Raw genomic sequence first — 22376 nt, forward strand, 5'->3', positions numbered from 1 at the left:
TCATTGGAGCTTCAGAAAAAATGCTTTGCAGTATTTATTGCAGCTATTTAAATTCTGAGTTCAAATCCTGCTGAGAGGAACTTTGTCTTTCATCCCTCCAGAATTAATAAAATAAGGTACCTGTCACATACAGGTTTAAAACAATTGACAAGCCCCTCCCTCACAAACACACACACACACACACACACACACACACACACACAATCAACATAAAAATAAATCTACATATACTTTGAATGCAACTTATAAACCCATACTATCTCATGTTTACCCACACCCAACTATATATTAGTACTACTTCATAAAGATTCAAACCAGATCTATTTCTGTGTATAGTAAGAAGTAAAGAGATTTCTATCAAATACTTAACTCCCTAAAAGGCTTGCATATACCAGTTGTCACATCCAGTGATCACTCCTTAGTTTATTAAATTCTGCTTTGATTGTAACCTAGCAACCTCAATTTAAACTTAACTTAACCTAGATAGGATCTCTTTCTTTCTAGCTCACTCATTCTTCATTGATAAATGAACTTTTTCTATCTCTATACAATTTCTATTCAGATAAGCTGGTCTCTTTGTTCTCTCTCTCTCTCTCTCTCTCTCTCTCTCTTATGCCTATCCTTAGTGTTCAACAAATATGCAGTCTACCTTACAGAAAACCTGCCTTAAGAGATTCATGAACACTATCACTCCTTCTGTGGTTAAGTTATTAAAAAGAAAACAAAGTCTTGAAACAGAACTAACCAACAAAGGGCAGAGGGAATTATCAATCTTGTAAAGCCAACCTCATTAAATTTGGCACAATTATAGAACACAGTTCTTTTTTTTTTTATGCAAACATTCTTAATGAGTCCAAAACATTTTGATTTTCAGTTGTTGTGTGTGATACATTCAACTTCTCTATAATTTTTCGCACAGTTATATGATAATCAGGTTCAATTATGGCTTTGATTCAGTCATCATCAACTTCAGTAGGTCAACTAGAAAGTTGGTCATCTTTGAGTGAAAAATCTCCAGAATGGAATTTTTAAAATCATTTCTGACACATGCATTCTGTTAAGCAATCAACGCCATAAACTTCACATATCTCTTTGTGAGCCTCAGCAGCTTTCTTGCCTCTAGGGAAATAAAAAAGCAAAATACGGCGAAAATGTTCGTTTTTGCACTCCATGTTAAAATTGACACTGAACTAACAGCTGTAAACAAAATTACACACGATTTGCTTCTAAATTCATCTAAAAGTAATGGCTATCAAATGTGAAAAGGAAAAAATCATAACATTGACAAAAGTCATTCCAAAAAGTCACAACTATTTGCAAATAACGAAATTACTTCCTTGCCAACCCTATGTATGTATGTAATTCAGCAGGACTTAAACGACATGCAAAAGTACATGAAGCCCAGTTACAACTACAGCCGGCTATTACCGGTAAAGGTTTTAGTTGCCAATTCTGTACAAGACATTGTAGATCTTTGGCTGGGCCAAAAAGTCACATTCAATCACAGCACCAGTAACAGTTAAGCTTCGTGCAATGGCCATACTCGATAACGAGGGGGCAGCCATAATGCATGTATGTATGTATGTGTGTGTGTCTGTGTGTATGTATGTATGTATGTATGTATGTATGTATGTATGTACGTACGTACGCATACATGCATGCATGCATGCATGTACTACGGATGGATAGACATATATATTTCAGTTTCCATCTATGCCTACCAAATCCACTCACTGCCCCAAGGCTGTAGTAGAAGACTATAGACCGAGATACCATGCAATAGGACTGAAACTGGAACGATATGGTCAAGAAGCAAACTTCTTACCACACTGCCACACCCTCACTATAGATGCACACTCACACCTGCACGCGCACACACACACACAAACTCACACACACACATATATTTATATATATACACATACAAACATATATACACATTCATACACTTTACATAATGTCCACACTCATACATACAGAAACACAAACATAAATACATGCACACACTGGATGAAACCCTAGTAATCCAGCTTTATCAAAGGAAGGGTGTAATCTGGATTAGTAAGTTTTTTACAATGTGGTTAAAATGTCATAACTAACAGAAAACCCTACAGGCTTAGATTAATGATTGTGAACTAAAACAAATGCTATGCACCATTGAAACAATTGATACATTATATTTATAAAAATCATAAGCCAGAATGCTTAACCCTTTAGTATTCAGATTACTTCATCAAATGTAACGCTTATTTAATCACACTGCTTTTAATTAATCATGCATTCCCCCATAACTTAGAGATTTTGATAATGTGATTGCATTTTTTTAGAACAACATTGTAAGATGAGCATTAGAGGCTGGATCAAACTGATTTGAACAGAAAAACAGGTAAAAGGGTTAAATCATCTACAACAGCTAACTCAATGTCATTATCCTCTCTCCTCTAAGTTGATATCAATTGCTTCATGTTATAACATGGCTTGTGATGTATTTTTGAGGCAGAACTAATGTTCCAAATAATTCACAAAGTGAGATTGATGGATGGATAAATGTATAAATAGGTAACTGGATGAAATATAGGTGGATACACACACACACACACACACACACACACACACCATTTTTACCATTTTTAAGGAACCTTAATTCCACAGTATGCACAGAGTTTCAAATAGTATTTTGAACAAAATATATGAAAATTAGGGTTATATCCCTCCAACATGGTACAATTACAACTCTTTAATGTGTTAAATGAATTTTTTTTAGAAAATGTTAAATGATTTTCTTTGTTTTTCAGATTATTTTAGAGCTAAATTGTATTATAATTTTACAAAAATACCTACATAAGTTTAAACTGTAATAATTTAAATATATAGAATTATATAATGGCAACTAGAAGTAAAAGCCGTGATTCAGCATTTGGATTTCCTGCAGAATTTCCTACAGTAATGATCCCATCAAAGGCTGATGTATTCCAGCATTATTTATACATAAGAAAACATGAAGAACAGAAATCAAGAACTTCACACACAGTGAAAGAATGCTACCAGATTGTTGCTACATATGTGCAAACAATATGGGACAAATTTTCTTTTCCTTGAATTAGGTTTGAAGGAATAGCTCTAAAAATTGAGAGATTGATTGAATCTGCTTTGAAACTCCGACGTCTGGCAGCTGACTTGGCAGACACCCATAAAATTATCAACCATCGTACAAACAATAACTCTGAGCACCTTTTCAAACTCCACCCATCTAACACCCGTGGACATATTTACAAAGTAAGAAAACAGCACAGCTCCCATGACTTCAGGAAACATTTTTTCACGCTGAGAGTTGCTGAAGCATGGAACAAACTGCCGGCATCAGTTGTTAGTTGTCGGAGCACTGCATCCTTCAAAACTTCCATGCTTCCTGAGATTCACCAACACTACACTTGATTTTTTCCCCTCCATACACACACAGGCATGTATCTGACTCATACATTGTTCGCTTTCCAGACATTTCTACATTACTGCATGTACTTTATATGCACTTTCTGACAAGTTGTGGTGCACCTGAGCACTGTATACAATAATTTCATTATTATTATTATATTATAAATTAAACAAAAAAAACCTATCAAGCAAAGAGGAGATAATTTTGATGAGAAATTAAAGGAGTTCAATGAAATGTTTGACAATTGCACCTGCACATGTTATGACAAACAAATAAAAAGATCTGACTGTCATAACCAAGGAGTCGAGCGTGCTATCAATTTAGTGACAAAAGCTTCTGAAGTCAGAATATGCTACGAAAATAGGCAAAATTTCATATTAAATGTACAGAAGTCAGCACAAAGTTTACCTCATATTTACTGGAAAAGACAATGGTCATTTAATTAAATAGTAAATACTTTTAATGCTTATTTTATGGTGCTCACTGCTCATGTATTTCATTTGAAGTTCGTGCATAATATTTTTTATTACATATTATACTAGTCATTAAGAATTTACATTTTTTTTTATGAGTGCTTTTCTTATAAAAAAAAAATTAATACAAACTATATAAATAAATAGAGTCCAATAACTGTTTTCTTCAGTGGGGGGTGGAGGGGTGCATATAATTTATTAAATGTTATATAGGTAATATTTAACCAATACAAAGTTAATAGCATTAAAACAAGTTTACAGTTCCTTACATTTTCAGTATTCAAAATGCAGAATTAGAGGGGTGGCTATGCAAGGGGTAGGGGTGGTTGCATACTTTTTAAAATTTATTAATTTATTTCTCACACCAAAATGAACACCAAGCAATGTGTGGAATCAGAATATAAAATTTCGACCCCACCTAATATATATATATAGGTAAGTGCCAACACATGAAACTCTCGGACTTTGAGTCATTATTACATAGATAGATAGATAGATGGATAGATGGATGGATGGATGGATGGATGGACGGACGGACGGACGGACAACGTTAGTACATAGGTACATACAAACATAAATATGAGATATATATATATACACACACACATGCATACACATATATGTATGTATGCAAGCAGGATAAAATCCAAATGGTGTCTTCTTGAAGAACATCTGCTTATTACAATATTACATCCTAGTATTTAGTTGCTGTTGTTGTTGCATTGATATAAGGTACATATAAGGTACAGGCGGCGAGCTGGCAGAAACGTTAGCACGCCGGGTGAAATGCTTAGCGGTATTTCATCTGCGTTACGTTGTGAGTTCAAATTCCGCCGAGGTCGACTTTGCCTTTCATCCTTTCGGGGTCGATAAATTAAGTACCAGTTACGCACTGGGGTCGATGTAATCGACTTAATACCTATGTCTGTCCTTGTTTGTCCTCTCTGTGTTTAGCCCCTTGTGGGTAATAACGAAATAGATATAGTGGTACATATGAGAGTTGAAAATTCTGGTAACATTGTTTGAAGAGTTATTTTATAACAAAACAGGAAATTGGAAAGTTTTCAGGTATTATTTATTCATCATTTTACATATCTCATTTGCTAACAGAAATTACAAAGTTTCACATGTTAGATAAACATGTGAGAAATTTCCTATTAGGAATTATTCAGGCAGAAAGAACAAGTAATACTATTTGTTTCTGTCTGAAGAATTTCTAATGGGAATTTTCTTACATGTCAATGTAACATGTCAAACTTTGTAATTTCTATAAGCAATGAAACATGTAATGATGAATAATTAATAGGAAAAAATTCTCCAACTTCTTCTTTCGTTATATATATGTATGTACGAGGGGGTGCTGAAAAGTTCCTGGCTTTGAGTACAAGAAAATACAGGAAGTCCTTCAGTTTTTCTATACCCTGTAAAAGAACTCAGAAGTTTGAGCCTCTAACCAAGCCTTATACAAAACCCTTAAAACCTGGAACTTTTTAGCACCCCCTCGTATGTATGTATGTATGTATGTGTGTGTATTCTTTTATTCTTTTACTTGTTTCAGTCATCTGTGGCCATGCTAGAGCACCACCTTGAAGTGTTTTAATTGAAGAAATCAACCCCAGGGATTATTCTTTGTAAGCCTGGTACTTATTCTATCAGATACTTTTGCAGGAGTACTATTATGGGGATGTCAAGAGTTGGCGGGGTTGGGGACAAACACATACACAAAGACATATATATATATATATATATATATATATATATATATATATATATATATATATGATGGGCTTCTTTCAGGTTCTGTCTACCAAATCCACTCACAAGGCTTTGGTCGGCCCAAGGTTATAGTAGAAGGCACTTGCCCAAGTTGTTGTGCAATGGGACTGAACCCAGAACCATGTGGTTGGAAAGCAAACTTCTTACCACACAGCCATGCCTACATCTTCAAAATAAATATATATTTCATAGATTATACATCATATTTATGTTTGTATGTCTGAGAATACTAAGAACATTAGCTGAGCTCTAAAAAACAGTCCATCTCATTTTGTATTGAAGCATGACACTGCACTCAACACTTCAGATTATAGTACGCAAAGAACATTGCACTTTGGTTTAACCCTTTTGGTACCAACCCACCTGAGGCCACTCTGATTCTAAGATACAAACTTCCTCTTTTAAAGTGATGTCAATTAAAACCTTCCATCAAACATGCTAATTTGTGTTCCAAACATCAGATTGATAAAATGTTATTTTAGCAAATTCCCCAATATTTTCAAAATTATCGAAACACATTCAATGTATGGCAACAGAAATAGTCAAACAAATGGGTTAAATTTTCACCCTTATAAGATTGATAATACAGGGAATAAATCTATATGAATGAGAAAGCCAGAAAAAAATTGTTGAAAATATGCTTGCAAAGAAGCTATGGTACAGTTCTTTATGTGAGTTCCAAAGTACATTTTCATCTAGTGACATAAATAAGCAAAACTTCTACCACTGGTTGTTGCTTGTTCCTTCTCGAGCCATGCCTAGCTCATAAGGGCCAGTTTCCCAGCTTCTTTGACATATAGGTTCCCCATCTGGATGAGACACCGGTCCATCGCAGGTGAGCTGCAAGATGCAGGAGGAAAGAGTGAGAGAAAATTGTGGCGAAAGAGTCAGCAGAAGTTTGCCATTACCTTCTGCTGGAGCCGCATGGAGCTTAGGTGTTTCGCTCATAAACACACACATCACCCAGTCTGAGATTCGAACCCGCGATCCCTCGACCACGAGTCTGCTGCTCTAACTACTAGGCCATGTGCCTCCACCATACCATTGGTTGGTCAGTAACCTACAACTTCATGAGTGACCCCTTCACTGTAAGCATGTAACAATGTTGCACAGTATAAACATTTATGTGATATGCCAATATTTTTTTTGAAGAATGTAAACATGCAATAACAGTGAATTTTGACTGTAACTTCCTTTCCTCAAAAGTGAACAGACATGGTATTCATACACAACTTAAACAGTTTCAACAAAATAGACCAAATGTTTATACAGCCACAACCTTCGCTGATGTTAGAACAGAAATTAAAGATACTTACCAACTACCTTAACCTTTTGGTTTGTGATCATTGCCTTTGGATCTACAACATCACCATCATCATCATTTAACATCCTTGTTCTATGCTAGCATAGGTTGGACAGTTTGACAGGATCCAATAGGTTCGAGGACTGCATCAAGCTTCACTGTCCACTTTGGCATGGTTTCTATGGCTGGAAGCCATTCCTGATGCCAACCAATTTATAGTGTGTACTAGGTGCCACCAGCATTATTGAATTGCCATGCAGCTTGCAAGACTACTCACACTAATAGAGGTGGCTTTATGCTAGAAAATGAGGAGTTAACATTTAACAAAGGGGCCAGAGCAAAACAGATTTCCTGCTGTAAAGAGGCCACATAGCAACTTGTAGAGCTGCATGGCTTAGTGGTTAGGGTGTTGGACTCATGATCATAAGATTGTGGTTTCTATTCCTAAATCAGGAGACGTGTTTTGTTCTTGAGCAAAAAACTTCATTTCACATTGCTCCAGTCCACTCAGCTGGCAAAAATGAGTAATCCTGCAACAGACTGGCATTCTGTCTAGATAAGGAATATGTATGCCATGAAACTGGAAAATTGGGCCTTATCAGTCAGTATGACTTGAGAAAGTAACCATAGCAACTCACATTTATAAAAGTGGATGGGGGAAGGGATGGAACAAGGAAGAGATAAAGATAGCAGTGATGAGGTAGCTGAGTGAGCCCTCAACATACAAGGTAAGTAAAAGTGAACAGAGAGGAGGGGCAAAAAACTGGAAGTGTGAGGTTGCAAGAGTGTATGGGAGACTGAGAATTGGCAAACAGGATGAGGCAGAGAATATAATGAATGAAAAACAAGTGATGAGTAGATGATAAGTAGGGGAAGTAGGGAACAATAAGTGACAACTGTAGAGATTTGGTAGGGTTCAGGGGTGGATGTAGTATAAGGTTGTCCCAAAAGTTCGTAGAAAGTCTTGGAAAATAATGGTCTTTATTTTGAGGAATAATTTTTGTTGTTTTTGTTAGTACTTGGCGAGTAAAAATCCAATTTTCGCAAGTGTTTACGAACTTTTGGGACAACCTAATAAATGGTGGGTGGCCAATGATGATCGAGATGGCAGAATAGTAATGATGAAACAGTAGACAGAGGAAATATGAGGGAAAGAGAGGGAGAGAGAGAGAGATGATGAGTAAATGTAAGAGTTTGTAATAAACTGCATAAACTGGATGGACTTATATCTGCTATTTGTTAGTAAATGACTGCAACTGTTCAGGATCTGGTGTGATGTGCTTAGCAAAATTTCCAAACTAAACAATAAGAATGTGTGAAGCTACAAAAAGCTTTTGGCCATAACATATTCAAATGAACAGTTACATATATATTATTTGAATATGTTTGTAAATGGCACACTTCATTCTTTAGGTTTAGATAATAAAGTTCCTAAAATACAATTTTCGCCAACCCAGTATTCACTTAAAAACTGCCAAGTTCCCCTGACTGACCTTGTAAATAAATGGAAGCACTCCGTCGGTTGATCTGAATCAACGGAACAGCCTGCTCGTGAAATTAACGTGTAAGTGGCTGAGCACTCCACAGACACGTGTACTCTTAACGTAGTTCTCGGGGATATTCAGCGTGACACAGAGAGTGACAAGGCCGGCCCTTTGAAATACAGGTACAACAGAAACAGGAAGAAAGAGTGAGAGAAAGTTGTGGTGAAAAAGTACAGCAGGGATCACCACCATCCCCTGCCGGAGCCTCGTGGAGCTTAGGTGTTTTTGCTCAATAAACACTCACAACGCCCGGTCTGGGAATCGAAACTGCGATCCTATGACCGCAAGTCCGCTGCCCTAACCACTGGGCCATTGCGCCTCCTTGTAAATAAATACATACACACACACACAGATATATAGATACAGAGTGCAAGATAAATAAAGATAAATATTATTATACATCTGTTTTGGGGGGATTTTTCTCCCATACTAGTACAGTTTAGACAAGAGGAAATTGAAGCAGAATTTTTATAGCTGAATGCACTTCCTGCTGCCAACTCTTACTTTTCAAATAAGGGATATAATTATTCAAAAGGAATTCAAAAGAGCTGAGCTAACAGACAATTTGTTGACAAGAAATGTTATCAGACATCACCAGTTGCAGCCCCACTACATACAGTGACATCACAACTTGCAGTTCAACCTTAAGTGGTCATCACTATCTATAGCCATAGCTCATAATAGGTTTGTAAACATTCACACACATACATGTATCAAATAGGTTAGGAATAACGTGTGTTTGCTGCTAGGGATTCGGTGGACATCTGAACTTGCAATGTGTTTTTGATGAAAAATGTAGATTTTGCATTTTTGTTGCTCTTTTACCCTGTAAAAGATGATGGGGTGGGAGGGAATTAACTAATGTTATTGTCAGTAATATGACACACACAAATCCATATACCTAATCTCTGGCAATGCAACTGTGGTAATAGTAGTAATAACAATGCTAAATATAATGGAACAAATCAATGGCTTTATTCAGATCTTAATGATTTTATATTTTCACACACACACACACACACATAACATTTACAAGAGTCTACTATAACCATGTGAATTAATCAAGAGAAAATAATCTTAATTCCTTGAAATTATTTCTCTTTCTCTTTGGGAGTTGCTCACAATTACTGCTAGACTTTCTATTCTTTCATCATAAGTAAATGTATGCCATTGATTTATGTGAGTTATTTCCCTTAACTAATTCTTTTTTTTTTTCTTTTTTTTTATTAAGCAAAGTTGTGATTTAAGACTGCTCGCTTTGCACCTACATGGTTTGGGGTTCAGTCCCACTGTGTGGTACCTTGGAAAAAGGTCTTCTACTATAGCCCTGAACTAACGAACACTTTGAGAATGAATCTGGTAGACAAAAACTGTGTGGAAGCCCATCATATTTATGTTTGAGTGTGTGTCTTTCTGTTTGTCCCTCCTACGCTGTTGCTTTACTTATGTCCCCGTAACCTAGCAATTCAACAAAAGAGGCTGAGAGAATAAGTAACAAACATAAAAAATAATAAGTACTGAGTTTGAGTTGTCCAAATAAAACCCTCTAAGGCGATGTCCCAGCATGGCCACAGTTCAATAATAGAAATTAGTAAAAGATAAAAGATTAACCAAAACTTTTCATAACACTTTTTCCTTAAGCAGGCTTGGGGTGACTATACTGTACTGAGAAGACCCAATAATAACAAAACATGTCCATGGTTAATCATTTCTCTACAAGATCAGATTTCCCCTAAGCATACATATTAATTCTTGAAATTATTTCTCTTTTTCTTAGAGTCACAAACAAATTATTGTTAGATTTTCATCTGGCTCTCCATCTAAGAGGGAAATTTCAATAAGTTAATTATTTTTTCACACATGACATTTTAAAGATCTCCCCTTAACTTATGTGACATTTAGTGAAGTACAGGTTACCATACTTAATGTGTTGAATCAATAATCAGTTTCATTCAATTGAAATTATAACCATAATGAGAAGAAAAAAAACAATAATAGTGATGAAAATTTACAAAAAAATAACAAGCAAGGAAGAGAGAACTCTTAGAATTTCGACTGTCCAAAAATTAAAAATGTGTCGAAGAGGAAAAGGAGTTGGATTTTTAGTGGATGTAGTGACAAATCTAAATTAGATCTCTTCGACAAAGCATTGTGAACTAAAAGATACGAACACACCAGAACGACTAATAAATGTGGCTGTTTTGCATCCAGATATTTTTTTTAAGTTTACAGATTATGTAATTCAGAAAAAGAGGAATTGCAAAATGTTGTTTAGTTACAGGTCTGATCTGACTGAAGAAAACTATAATCAAAGAACTTCAATATCCTCATTGTGTGTGTGTGTGCGCACGCATGTGCGTGCATGCGTGCACGTGTGTGTGCATGCTCCAGCATGAGCACAGCCATATATATATATATTACATAAAGGAATAGGGATTTGGAATCCGGCCAGGTACCTTAATCAGCACTCAGATATGACCCAGATCTGGATAACCACATCAAATGATAGGGAACACAACAGAACTGTTTAAGATAAACAATTAAATGGTACTTCACTCAATAAATAAATCCTGAGTTTGCTTCACTAGATTTCACACGGCATACAGAATATATAATCAAGACATTATGAAGAAGAATGGAAAATTATACATCTTCAAAAATTATTCATCACAATATTATTCGTGTTAAATTCCAATCTGACACATGTTTCTATTGGATAAATGTCCTAGTGTCCTTTTGATGTAGCATTTGTGTCCAGTATATATTCATCCAAAGTAGACATTCCTAAGCAGCTTTGTTCAAAGTTTTACCTATACAGATGGGTGCAGCAAATTCACCTTTATGGGTAAAACCTTGAAAAAAGCTGCATAGGAATGTCTACCTTGGATGGATATATTCTGCAAATGAATCAACTAAATGCACACAAATGCAACATCAAAGGACACTAGGACACTTGTTCAGTTAAAATATGTCAGATTGGAATTTAACAAGAATAATAAATATTGTGATGAATAATTTTTGAAGATGTATAATTTTCCATTCTTCTTTGTCTTCAGTGTGTGTGTATATATATATATATATATATATATATTATATATATATATATATATATATATATATACACACACACACACGGTAGTATGTGATTTGAGATTTAACTGGTATTTCTAGTAGGTCAAGTCAAGCGACATTGCAGAACAGTAGTTCTCAACCGGCATCCACATGACCCTTGGAGATCCATATAGGATCTTGTTAAAACGTATGAGCAACAAATTAATTGGACTTCTGCATTGCACAAAATATTCTAATAATCATTTTTTAATAGCAATAATACATCTGAGCGAGAAGTAAACAGTAGCAGCACGGAATCGTGAAGTATATTTGTCATCTAAAAGTGGCGGACCCATAAGGGACGTCCTAATTATATTTAATTATAAACATATAATGGATTTTTTTAAAGTCAAGTTGCTATTAGGGTACAGTGGAGTGAAATAGGAATCAGAGGGGACTATTGGTAAAACACGGTTGAGAAACACTGCGGTAAAAAGATTTTCGTTTACCACCAAGGTACGTCACTCTTTCGACATTAAAATAGAGTGACGTCCCTTGAATCGTTCAAATATTCACAATGATTTTATTATCATTATCATCGTTACTTAGTATCTGTTATCTATCTATGCTGGCATGGGTTGGACGGGTTGACCAGGCCTGGTAAGCTGGAAGGCTGCACCAGACCTCAGTCTGATTTGGCATCGTTTCTACGGCTGGATGCCCTTCCTAACGCCAACCACTCAGAGAATGTAATGGGTGCTTTTATGTGCCAATGGTATCTGCCACAACTGCAATTTTACTTGGCTTGAATGGTCTTCTTCTCAAGCACGACATAATGCCAAAGGCCTCTCTGAGGCCCAACACTCGAAAGGAGTTTTTCACATGCCACCGGCATCGACCACTCTGAGGCCAAAAAGGTGCTTTTTCTGTGCCACTGGCATGGGTACCAGTTACATGACACCCGCATCAGCCATGACTGCAATTTCACTTAGCTTGATGGGTCTTCTCAAGCACAGCATATCGCCAAAGGTCTCAGTCACTAGTCTCTGTGAGGCCCAAAGTGAAATACATTTTAATAAACTTTACAATTATTTAAGGCAGTGAACTGGCAGACTCATTAACATGCCAAGCAAAATGATTAGCAGCATTTCATCTGTCTTAAGATTCCAAGTTTAAATTCCACCAAGGTCAACTTTCTGTTCAAATTCTGCCAAGGTCAACTTTGCCTGTCATCTTTTGGGATCGATAAAATAAGTACCAGTTGATTATTGGAGTCGATGTTATCAACTTCCTTCCCCCACTGGAGTTGATGGCCTTGTGCCATATTTTACAATTATACACACACACTACACACACAAAGGTGCAAATGTAACTGAATGGTTAAAATGCTAACTTTCTAACTATGTGATCTTGGGTTTAGTCCCAATATGTCACATCTTCAGCATATGATTTCTACAATAGCTCCAACGAGGCCAAAGGTGAGGATTTAGTAAACAGAAACTGAAAAGAAGGCCATCATATATATGTATACATACATATACAGGGTTGTCCAAAAGTCACCCAACAGTAAATCAAAATTCCATAAATACTATCTGGAATTCTGTATTGACTCGAATGGGAAAATGGTGTCGCTCAAGAATGACTTCAGTTTGAACAATTTTCATGATGTTTCATATTTAGATGCTTTTATTAAATTCATTCAGTTCTTAATCTTAAATCTTGGAATATATATCATCATCATCATCATTTAACGTCCGCTTTCCATGCTAGCATGGGTTGGACGACTTGACTGAGGATTGGCAAGCGAGATGGCTGCACCAGGCTCCAATCTGATCTGGCAGAGTTTCTACAGCTGGATGCCCTTCCTAACACCAACCACTCCGAGAGTGTAGTGGGTGCTTTTACGTGCTACCAGCTCAAGGGCCAGTCAGGCGGTACTGGCAACAGCCACGCGCAAGTGATGCTTTTTATGTGTCACCTGCACAGGAGCCAGTCCAGCAATACTGGCAATGACCTTGCTCAAGTGTTTTTCACGTGCCAGTAAGGTGACGCTGGTAATGATCACGTTTGAATGGTACTTTTTACGTGCCACCGGCACGGAAGCCAGTCAGCTGCTCTGGCAACAATCACACTCGGATGGTGCTCTTAGTGCTCCACTGGCACGGGTGCCATATATATATTTTATATATTTATATATATCATCATCATCATCATCATCGTTTAACGTCCGTTTTCCGCGCTAGCACGGGTTGGACGGTTCGACCGGGGTCTGGGAAGCCAGGGGCCGCTCCAAGCTCCAGTCTGATCTGGCAGAGTTTCTACGGCTGGATGCCCTTCCTAACGCCAACCACTCCGTGAGTGGAGTGGGTGCTTTTTACGTGCCACCTGCACAGGGGCCGGGGGGTCCGGCATCGGTCATGATCGGTTCGAGCTTTTAACGTGCCACCGGCACGGGGCAACGGGATCCGGGGTACTTTGGGGATCCGGGGTACTTTGAATGGGTAGGGGGTATGTGGAATTGCTGCAGAAAGCAGCCCGGGTCTTTGCAGTCACAGCATATCTCCAGAGATCTCGGTCCTTCACCATTGCCTCAGTGAGGCCCAATGCTCTGAGGTCATGCTTGACTACCTCATCCCATGTCTTCCTGGGTCTATATATATATATATATATATATATATTATATATATATATATATATAAGTGACTGAGACATTTGATGATATGTGCTGTGCTTGAGGAGATCATCAAGTCAAGTGAAATCGTAGTCGCGGTCATTGCCAGTGTCATGTAAATGACACCTGTGAAATTGTAGTCGCGGCCGTTGCCGGTGTCATTTAAGTGGCACCTGTCCCAGTGGCATGTAAAAAGCATCCATTACATTCTCAGAGTGGCTGGCATTAGGAAAGGCATCCAGCCATACAAACCATACCAAATCTGACTGGAATCTGATGCAACCCACTGGCTTACTAGTTCCTGTCAAACAATCTAACCCATGCCAGCATTGGTAGCAGACATTAAATGATGGTGATGGTGGTACATCTTTTCCTTTTTCAGTGATTAGACTGTGGCCATGCTGGGGCACCACCTTGAATTTTCAGTTGAGTTAAGTACCCCAGTACTTATTTTCCTTATTTTAAGCCTAGCACTTATTCTATTGGTCACTTTTGCTGAACTGCTAAGTTATAGAAACATAAACATACCAACACCAGTTGTCAAGCAGTGATAGGGGACAAACATAAACACAAACACACACACATGCATATGTGTGTGTATGTGTATGTGTACACGAGAGGCTTCTTTCAGTTTCCTTCCACCCCAAATCTATCTGTATTTATGTATATATGTATATACACATACATTATAAGCACAGGTTTAGCTGCATGGTAAGAAGCTTGCTTCCCAACCACATGGTTCCAGGTTCAGTCCCACTGCATGGCACCTTGGGCAAGTATTTTCTATTATAACCCAGGCCAGCTAAAGTTTTGTGAACAGATTTGGCAGACAGAAATTATAAGAAGCCTGCACTTTATATGTATATAAATATATATATGTTCGGGTGTGATGTATGATGTACATGTGAGTGTGTGTATATTTGTGCCTCCTTGTCTTGATATTGCATGATAGTCATAAAATGATTGTCACTATATCCATTATTCTGCATGAACATGTCTGGCCATGAGGAAACAGGTGAGGATTAACAACAGGAAGGGCATCCCATGAGAGAAAATCTGCCTCTATAAACTCTGTTTGACCTTGTAAACATGGAAAAATGAGCCGTCGTCATCATCATCATCATTTAACATCCGTTTTCCAACATGGGTTGGACAAGTGTTAAAATGATAATGATGATCATTGATCTATGCACATATATATATATATGTATATGTATATATAAATATATATAAAATAAAATACAAAATATATATATAAAATAAAATCTTTTTTTTTTTTTTCCTATGCTACCATGCATCAGAAAATTTGAGACATATTATGACAGCTTTACCATCAGATGCCCTTCCTTTCAGCAACATCACTTCATTATCAAGTGGTTCCTTATTCCATATCATTAAAGATGCAAAGCCATGAGGCAGTCTGTTGACAGGGTAAATGACAACATTACTGTTTTAGCTCAGCAATTGTGAGAGGATCACAACTGTAAAAAAAAAACATGAATACACACACACACATACACACTTGCATGTGTGTATATGTGTATAAATGTGTATGTATGTATGTGTGTGTGTGTGTGTGTATATATATATATATATATATATAATATATATATATATATATATATATATATATATACATATATAAATAAAGGTGGCTTGTTTGCAATTTTACAACTGAAAGGCAGAAACATATATGTCACTAAAGTAACTGAGGGCACTAGTCAGCACCAGTATTGCTAGAAATAAGTGTTAAAACAACTCATAGCCACAAGAAGTAATGCAAGCTCTCACAGTGACTAGGAATAGCCAGATCACAGTGATTTCGCATTTATATTAATGCTCTTCAGTGACTCTCACCTATCATCTTGGGTTAAACCCAACCTGCCTTGTCAGTTTATAAGATTATTGTAGGAATCATATCATCATCATCATTTAATGTCTGCTTTCCATGCCAGCATTGAAAGGATAGATATATATTTATATGCAATGGACTTCTTTCAATTTTTGCCTAACAAATCTACAAGTACTTTTTCAATATGCAGGCATAGTATATCCTTTCATGAGGCTTTTTCGTGGCCAGATTTTCTGTTGATGGGGATGTTGGGGCTAGAGTAATCAGTGGAATGGCTGGCAAGAGTGAATGGAGCACGGTGGTATGGGTATGTGTTGAGGAGGGATGAGGAGCATATTCTGAGGAGGGTGCTAGAGTTTGAGGTGAAGGGACAGCAAAAGCAAGGCAGAGTGAGGAAAATGTGGAGGGGACAAGGTGGAGGAGGAGATGGGGAGGGTTGGTTTGAGAAGGGAGGATGCCCAAAACCAGGCAAGATGGCGAGATGGTGTGAGGGCAGTTGCTATGGCATTGAGGTAGATCCGGCCACCCCTGTTAACGGGGACAAAACCCAGATTCAAAATGATGGATGATGATAATGAGTATAGTCAAACCATTAAGAAATTTACTTTGCATCCACAAGATCCTAGGTTTGAATTCTCAACATAACATCTTGAACAAATATCATTTTCTATGGTTTCAGGGTTAACCCATACTTTGTGAGAGAAATTAAGTCAACAGAAACTGAATAGAAACCAATAGGGTGGATTGTACCTGTGATCCAAAAGATAAAGCCTTTTCATACATTGTGTCATACTGATTCTGTCTCAGAATTACATTATGGGTGTCTGTGAAATGCTCAGCCACTTTTATGTTAATCCAGAATCAACATTGTCAAACAATGGATATTCATCACCATATATGAGCCATGAAATCAATACCTTACATAGAACTATTGGCAAATTAGTAGCATTTAAAATTTTAGATACAAAGCAAAATACTCTATCCACTTAATTATGGTTGATGAAGCACACTAACCCTTTAGCGTTCACATTATTCTGTCAAAAGTAATGCTTATCTATTCATATGTCTTTAATTAATTATGCATTATCTTGCAGCTTTAAGATTTTGATGAGGTAACTATTAAATTCTTGAATAATATTGTAGTGTAGGTGTGAGAGGTCACATCTGGCCAGTTTAACATAAAAGAAGTAGAATATTTGTGCCAGATATGGCCAGTTTAAATACTAAAGGGTTAAAGGAGAAAAACATGTCAAAGAGGTGATGAATTTATTGACACCAGAGCCGTTGTAAGACTGGGAGGCTACTATTGACACAATCAGATATATAGTGGGTTTTGATAAAACTTTGAATTTATCATTCTAAATACTTCCTAAGCTGCAAAGAACTCTTAAGGACCAGTATTTAGGTCCAGCTTTTATGGCATTAAGTCTAGAATGATACAGTACCTATTTGTGATAACAAGTTGAACAAAGAGGTGTAAAATTTGGTGGTAGACAATCCATCAGCCACAGAATTCCTATAACCTAGCCATAGAATCCCTATTACAGAGTCCACAAGTATTTAGGCCAGATCTCTAATCTGAAAATAGCTTCCTCCCACAGATACTGATGCCCTAAAAGGCCCCCTCCTCTAAGCTATTTACATAAAAATGCTCTCTAAATACAAAAAATACAGATCTATGTTCAAACTTATTAACCTCAAGCCCAAGTATTGACTATATGAGGGAGTGGGGTAGACAACAGATGAGGGTTCAGCACCTTGCTAAACAAATTCTTCAGACAATTTGTTCATAGAGATCAAATGCTTGTGCTACACATTAGCTTGCTCTCTCCATCAAACACTGACACTGCCTTTACAGGTACATAATGTACCAGCTGTTAGATGTCAAAGTGATCGCAGAACATCTGGTTACTGAAACTATAATCTCATGACTGCAGCACCCTAACCAGTAGGCCTCATGCTCTTGCGTATATATATTTCAAAAGGATCAATGATCCCTCCCAAGCCATAGGTTCATGAGGACAGTTTATCGGATTCTGTAACATATATATTACCCCACTGAATGGGACACCAGTCCTTTACAAGATCACACATTTTTACTAAATAATTGAACTTGAGCAACATGAAATAAAGCATATTGCTCAAGAGCACAAAGCATTACCTGGTCCAGAAATCTTGTAATCATGGGTGCAACACACTAACCATTAAGCCATGTGCCTCAACACTTTACATATATCATCATCATATTTAGGTCCAGCTTTTATGGCATTAAGTCTAGAATGATACAGTACCTATTTGTGATAACAAGTTGAACAAAGAGGTGTAAAATTTGGTGGTAGACAATCCATCAGCCACAGAATTCCTATAACCTGGCCATTGAATCCCTATTACAGAGTCCACAAGTATTTAGGCCAGATCTCTAATCTGAAAATAGCTTCCTCCCACAGATACTGATGCCCTAAAAGGCCCCCTCCTCCTCCTCATCATCATCATCATTATTTAGCGTCCACTTTCCATGCTAGCATGGGTTGGACAGTTCAACTGGGGTCTGGGAGGCCAGAAGGCTGCACCAGGCCCAGTCTGATCTGGCAATGTTTCTACGGCTGGATGCCCTTCCTAACGCCAACCACTCCGTGAGTGTAGTGGGTGCTTTTTACGTGCCACTGGCACAGGTGCCAGACGGGGCTGGCAAACGGCCGCGGTCGGATGGTGCTTTTTACGTGCCACCGGCACGGGGTCCAAGCGAGGCTGGCAACGGCCACGATCGGATGGTGCCTTTTACGTGAAAAGGTTATATATATAATCATTTTAATATCTACTTTTCCGTGTTTGTAGACGAAATTCACGGAGGTAGATTTTTCTACAGTTGGATGCTGTTTCTATTGCCAACCATTTCCTGTTTCCAAACAAGGTGATAACATCTCTCAGTCCTCCAAACATGAACAGCACAATGGGCATATATATATATATATATATATATATATATACACACACATACACATATATATATTAAATTAGAGACAAAACCACTATTAGGCAAATCATACAATGAAAAACTTTAGCCAATATTGGCTTAAGTTTTTCATTGTATGATTTGCCTAATAGTGGTTTTGTCTCTAATTTAATATAATATAATATTTTACTATAGAATTGGATTCAATCCTAAATCTGATTTTTCCCTGTAAGTTTGGATTTATTCCCTAATATTTATTATATATATATATATATATATATATATATATATATATTATATATATATATATAATATGAAGGAGAGAAAGCGAGAGAGAGAGATTTGTTTATCTTGTGATACATAACGTAACATGTAACATCTGATATATGTCTATTTATATGTAAGGTAAACAGTACTGCATAATCATACAAACTACAGTTTGGTCGACTGTATAAATGTATACATCAACAGAATGAAAAATTATATCTGATCTCCCTGCACTGAAATGTTAAATAACAACAGGAACTGTACAGGTTATCACTGATCTTTGTTTGCGATTTATCTTCCCAATGGCAAGGGGTTTCGTTTTACAAACCTCAATGACTTCGGTGTTGAAGGGATGGTGAGCATTAACCTCGTTTAAAGAACTGGGTTAATGGGCAACAGCGGTCAAGGAGCGAAAAGAAAAATGATTATATAACTTCTAGTTACGGATCTAATTGTAACATTTATATATCACTGATTCATGGCGATACATTAAGACATCACACACGCACACATAGGCGTTACATGTGTATATATCTGTGTGTGTAGATGGATGGATGGATGGATGCAAGCATGCATGCGTGTCCATATACAACTTGCGATCGAAAAAGTTTACAATGACCATATAAATGCATAATATAAGCCGACCAACCACTGTGCAATGTATATATGCATAAATGTCTGTCTATCTATCTATCTATCTATCTCTTCTCTCTCTCTCTCTATATATATATATATATATATATATATATAATTAATGTATGTATATATGTATGTATGTGTGTATGTATGTGTATATATATATATATATATATATATATATATATATATATATATATATATATATATATATAGTTGAAATTTATTGATTTCTTGCATTAGCAGATAGGATAACTATTTAAGGAGATGAGGAAATAGGATTCTTGTGTGGCATTTGGATCTGTCCGAAAAGCACTTGGTAGCGTAAACGGAAAGAAAATAGCATCGACTTGACATCGAAACAGTAACGTGGACACCCACTCACCGAGTTTACATCCTACTTTACAGCACTTGACACTCATGTAAACATATATTGGGGTATTCTTCTTTTTTTTTTTATCAGCTAATCAAAAGAGGTACAGTTGAAAGTTATGGCATTCGTGCCTTTGACAGGAATATTAGAAGTGTAATCTTAAGGCAATGAAATAGTCTTCGATCAGGTATCGAAACGGTATCGCGGATTTGTTTCGACCGTGATGTTATCTATTGCTCAACAACGCTCGCCCCCTCGTATGTACACTAAAGCTTTAAGCTTACAGCATGGATATCAACGGTTACAATAAACTTGACATGAATCCATAACATCTCTACTGCTACGATGTCTGTTGAATAGGTGTTTTATAAATTACAAGAAGGAAAATCCAACAAATGTGAGAAGGAAACCTCCTTGGTGTGGCATTTGCGTTAAAAGCCACTACTGCAATAAAACTCAAAGGAAATGAAAACGAAAGAAAAGATCTGGATTGAAAAGACTTGACTTACCAAAACCTGGAGACTTGTGAACAAGTTGTCTGACAAATTCTAAAGCCCTTTGCCAGCTGCATTCGGCCCTACATTTCTCAATTTCAGCCTCCAGCCGGGATGGCTTCACTTTCGCCGCCATTACACAGGAAACTGTACAAAGTCGTCTGCTAGTTACATTAATTTCAATAGATTTATTTTATTTTTTGTGTTTAGGAAATGAATTTCACTGATATATATTTCTTTTAGTATAATTTATATTTCGTACACAAAAATATTAATTTCTATTTTCATTCATCATTATACATGCACATTTAATAATAATTAATATAAGCGAACCTTGATTTCGAGCAGAATTACCTCCCACTATAAAGATATATAAAACTGCTAGATAAAAGAAGTGATTACTTTTCCATATTTAAGCAGTAAATCTTGCATTAATCTATTATATTTCATAATAATGCGTTGTCTGAAAAATACGATAATCATTAATGACAAGTGATACTATTTGACTATCATGTGTGTATTCCTGCGAATTCGACCTTATCTAAACAATTAGAACTTTATACTCTCGAATAAATATAAATTACTCTGTGTGTTCAGAGGTCTGGGTTGTATCCTATATAGAAGAACGAGCCCATAACCATCTAATTTGAAAAATATAAATTTAAAATTATTGATTTTGTAGGTGTGGCTTCGTAGCTCCACATCGGCTCTGATCCAACTGACCTATGATCAAAATATTTCACTCGTGATCGTCCTGTTTTCTTCCTTTCTTTCTTTGTGTGTGTTGCGCGCGTGAAAGCGCATGGCTTAGTGGTTAGGGTATTGCCCTCACGATTGTGAGATCGTGATTTCGAATCCGAGACCGGGCGTTGCGTTGTCTTCTTGAGTAAAGCACATTATTTCACGTTGCTCTACGATCATTTCGTCGTCTGACATGTGGCACATGGTGCACCTGTACAGGTAATGTCGATTTGATGGAGGGAGTGACCTTAAATGAACACAAGCATTTGATCGCTATAAACAAATTATCTATGTGATTGTTCAGCAAGAAATTGCCGAGCCCTCGTATGTCGTCTAACGTTAAGGTGGCCTGTGGGATTGAAAAGAGGACGGTCAAATTGCTGTTTAATTAAGACGTATGATTTTAAACGTGTCCAACCTCATGCCGAAGGACGAAGAATTATATGGATGCATAATCGTAGTGTTTTCCTATTAATAAAGAGATAGAGGAGAACTGATCTACATCATCCATTGGGTTATTCAGTTTTATAAGTTGGGTGTAACTTACGTAAGATTTTGCTGCTATTTCTAGTGAGGTGATTGATCATGTAGAAGCTCCCTCTTGGCTTTGACTGGTCTAGTTTAATTTGCCTATCATATTTTGTAATTTAATACTTTTGACTTACTTAAAAATTTGATACATTAATCAATGCAAATTGATTAATTTTAATTTTTTGAAAGCATTTCAAAGCAACTTTTCTCTTCAGTTTTGGTTAAGTTGAGGAAAACTTCGAAGCAGACAGTATCATCTTAATCATCTTGTATAATTT

The 22376-nt window shown here is 36.8% G+C and overlaps 1 protein-coding gene across 1 annotated transcript in view; it reads right to left on the reverse strand.

Annotated features, from left to right (window-relative positions):
- The window catches only part of LOC115210728 (tetratricopeptide repeat protein 7B), a 176438-nt gene extending 154847 nt beyond the window's left edge, over positions 1 to 21591 (reverse strand). The window contains exon 1 of the mRNA XM_029779438.2: positions 20842 to 21591. Coding sequence (XP_029635298.1) covers positions 20842 to 20962 — 121 coding nt within the window. The 5' untranslated portion in view covers positions 20963 to 21591. The remainder of the gene's footprint in view (positions 1 to 20841) is intronic.
- Positions 21592 to 22376: the final 785 nt, after the last annotated feature.

The sequence above is a fragment of the Octopus sinensis genome, linkage group LG4 (genome assembly GCF_006345805.1).
Source record: "Octopus sinensis linkage group LG4, ASM634580v1, whole genome shotgun sequence".
NCBI classification, from domain to species: Eukaryota; Metazoa; Mollusca; class Cephalopoda; order Octopoda; family Octopodidae; genus Octopus; species Octopus sinensis.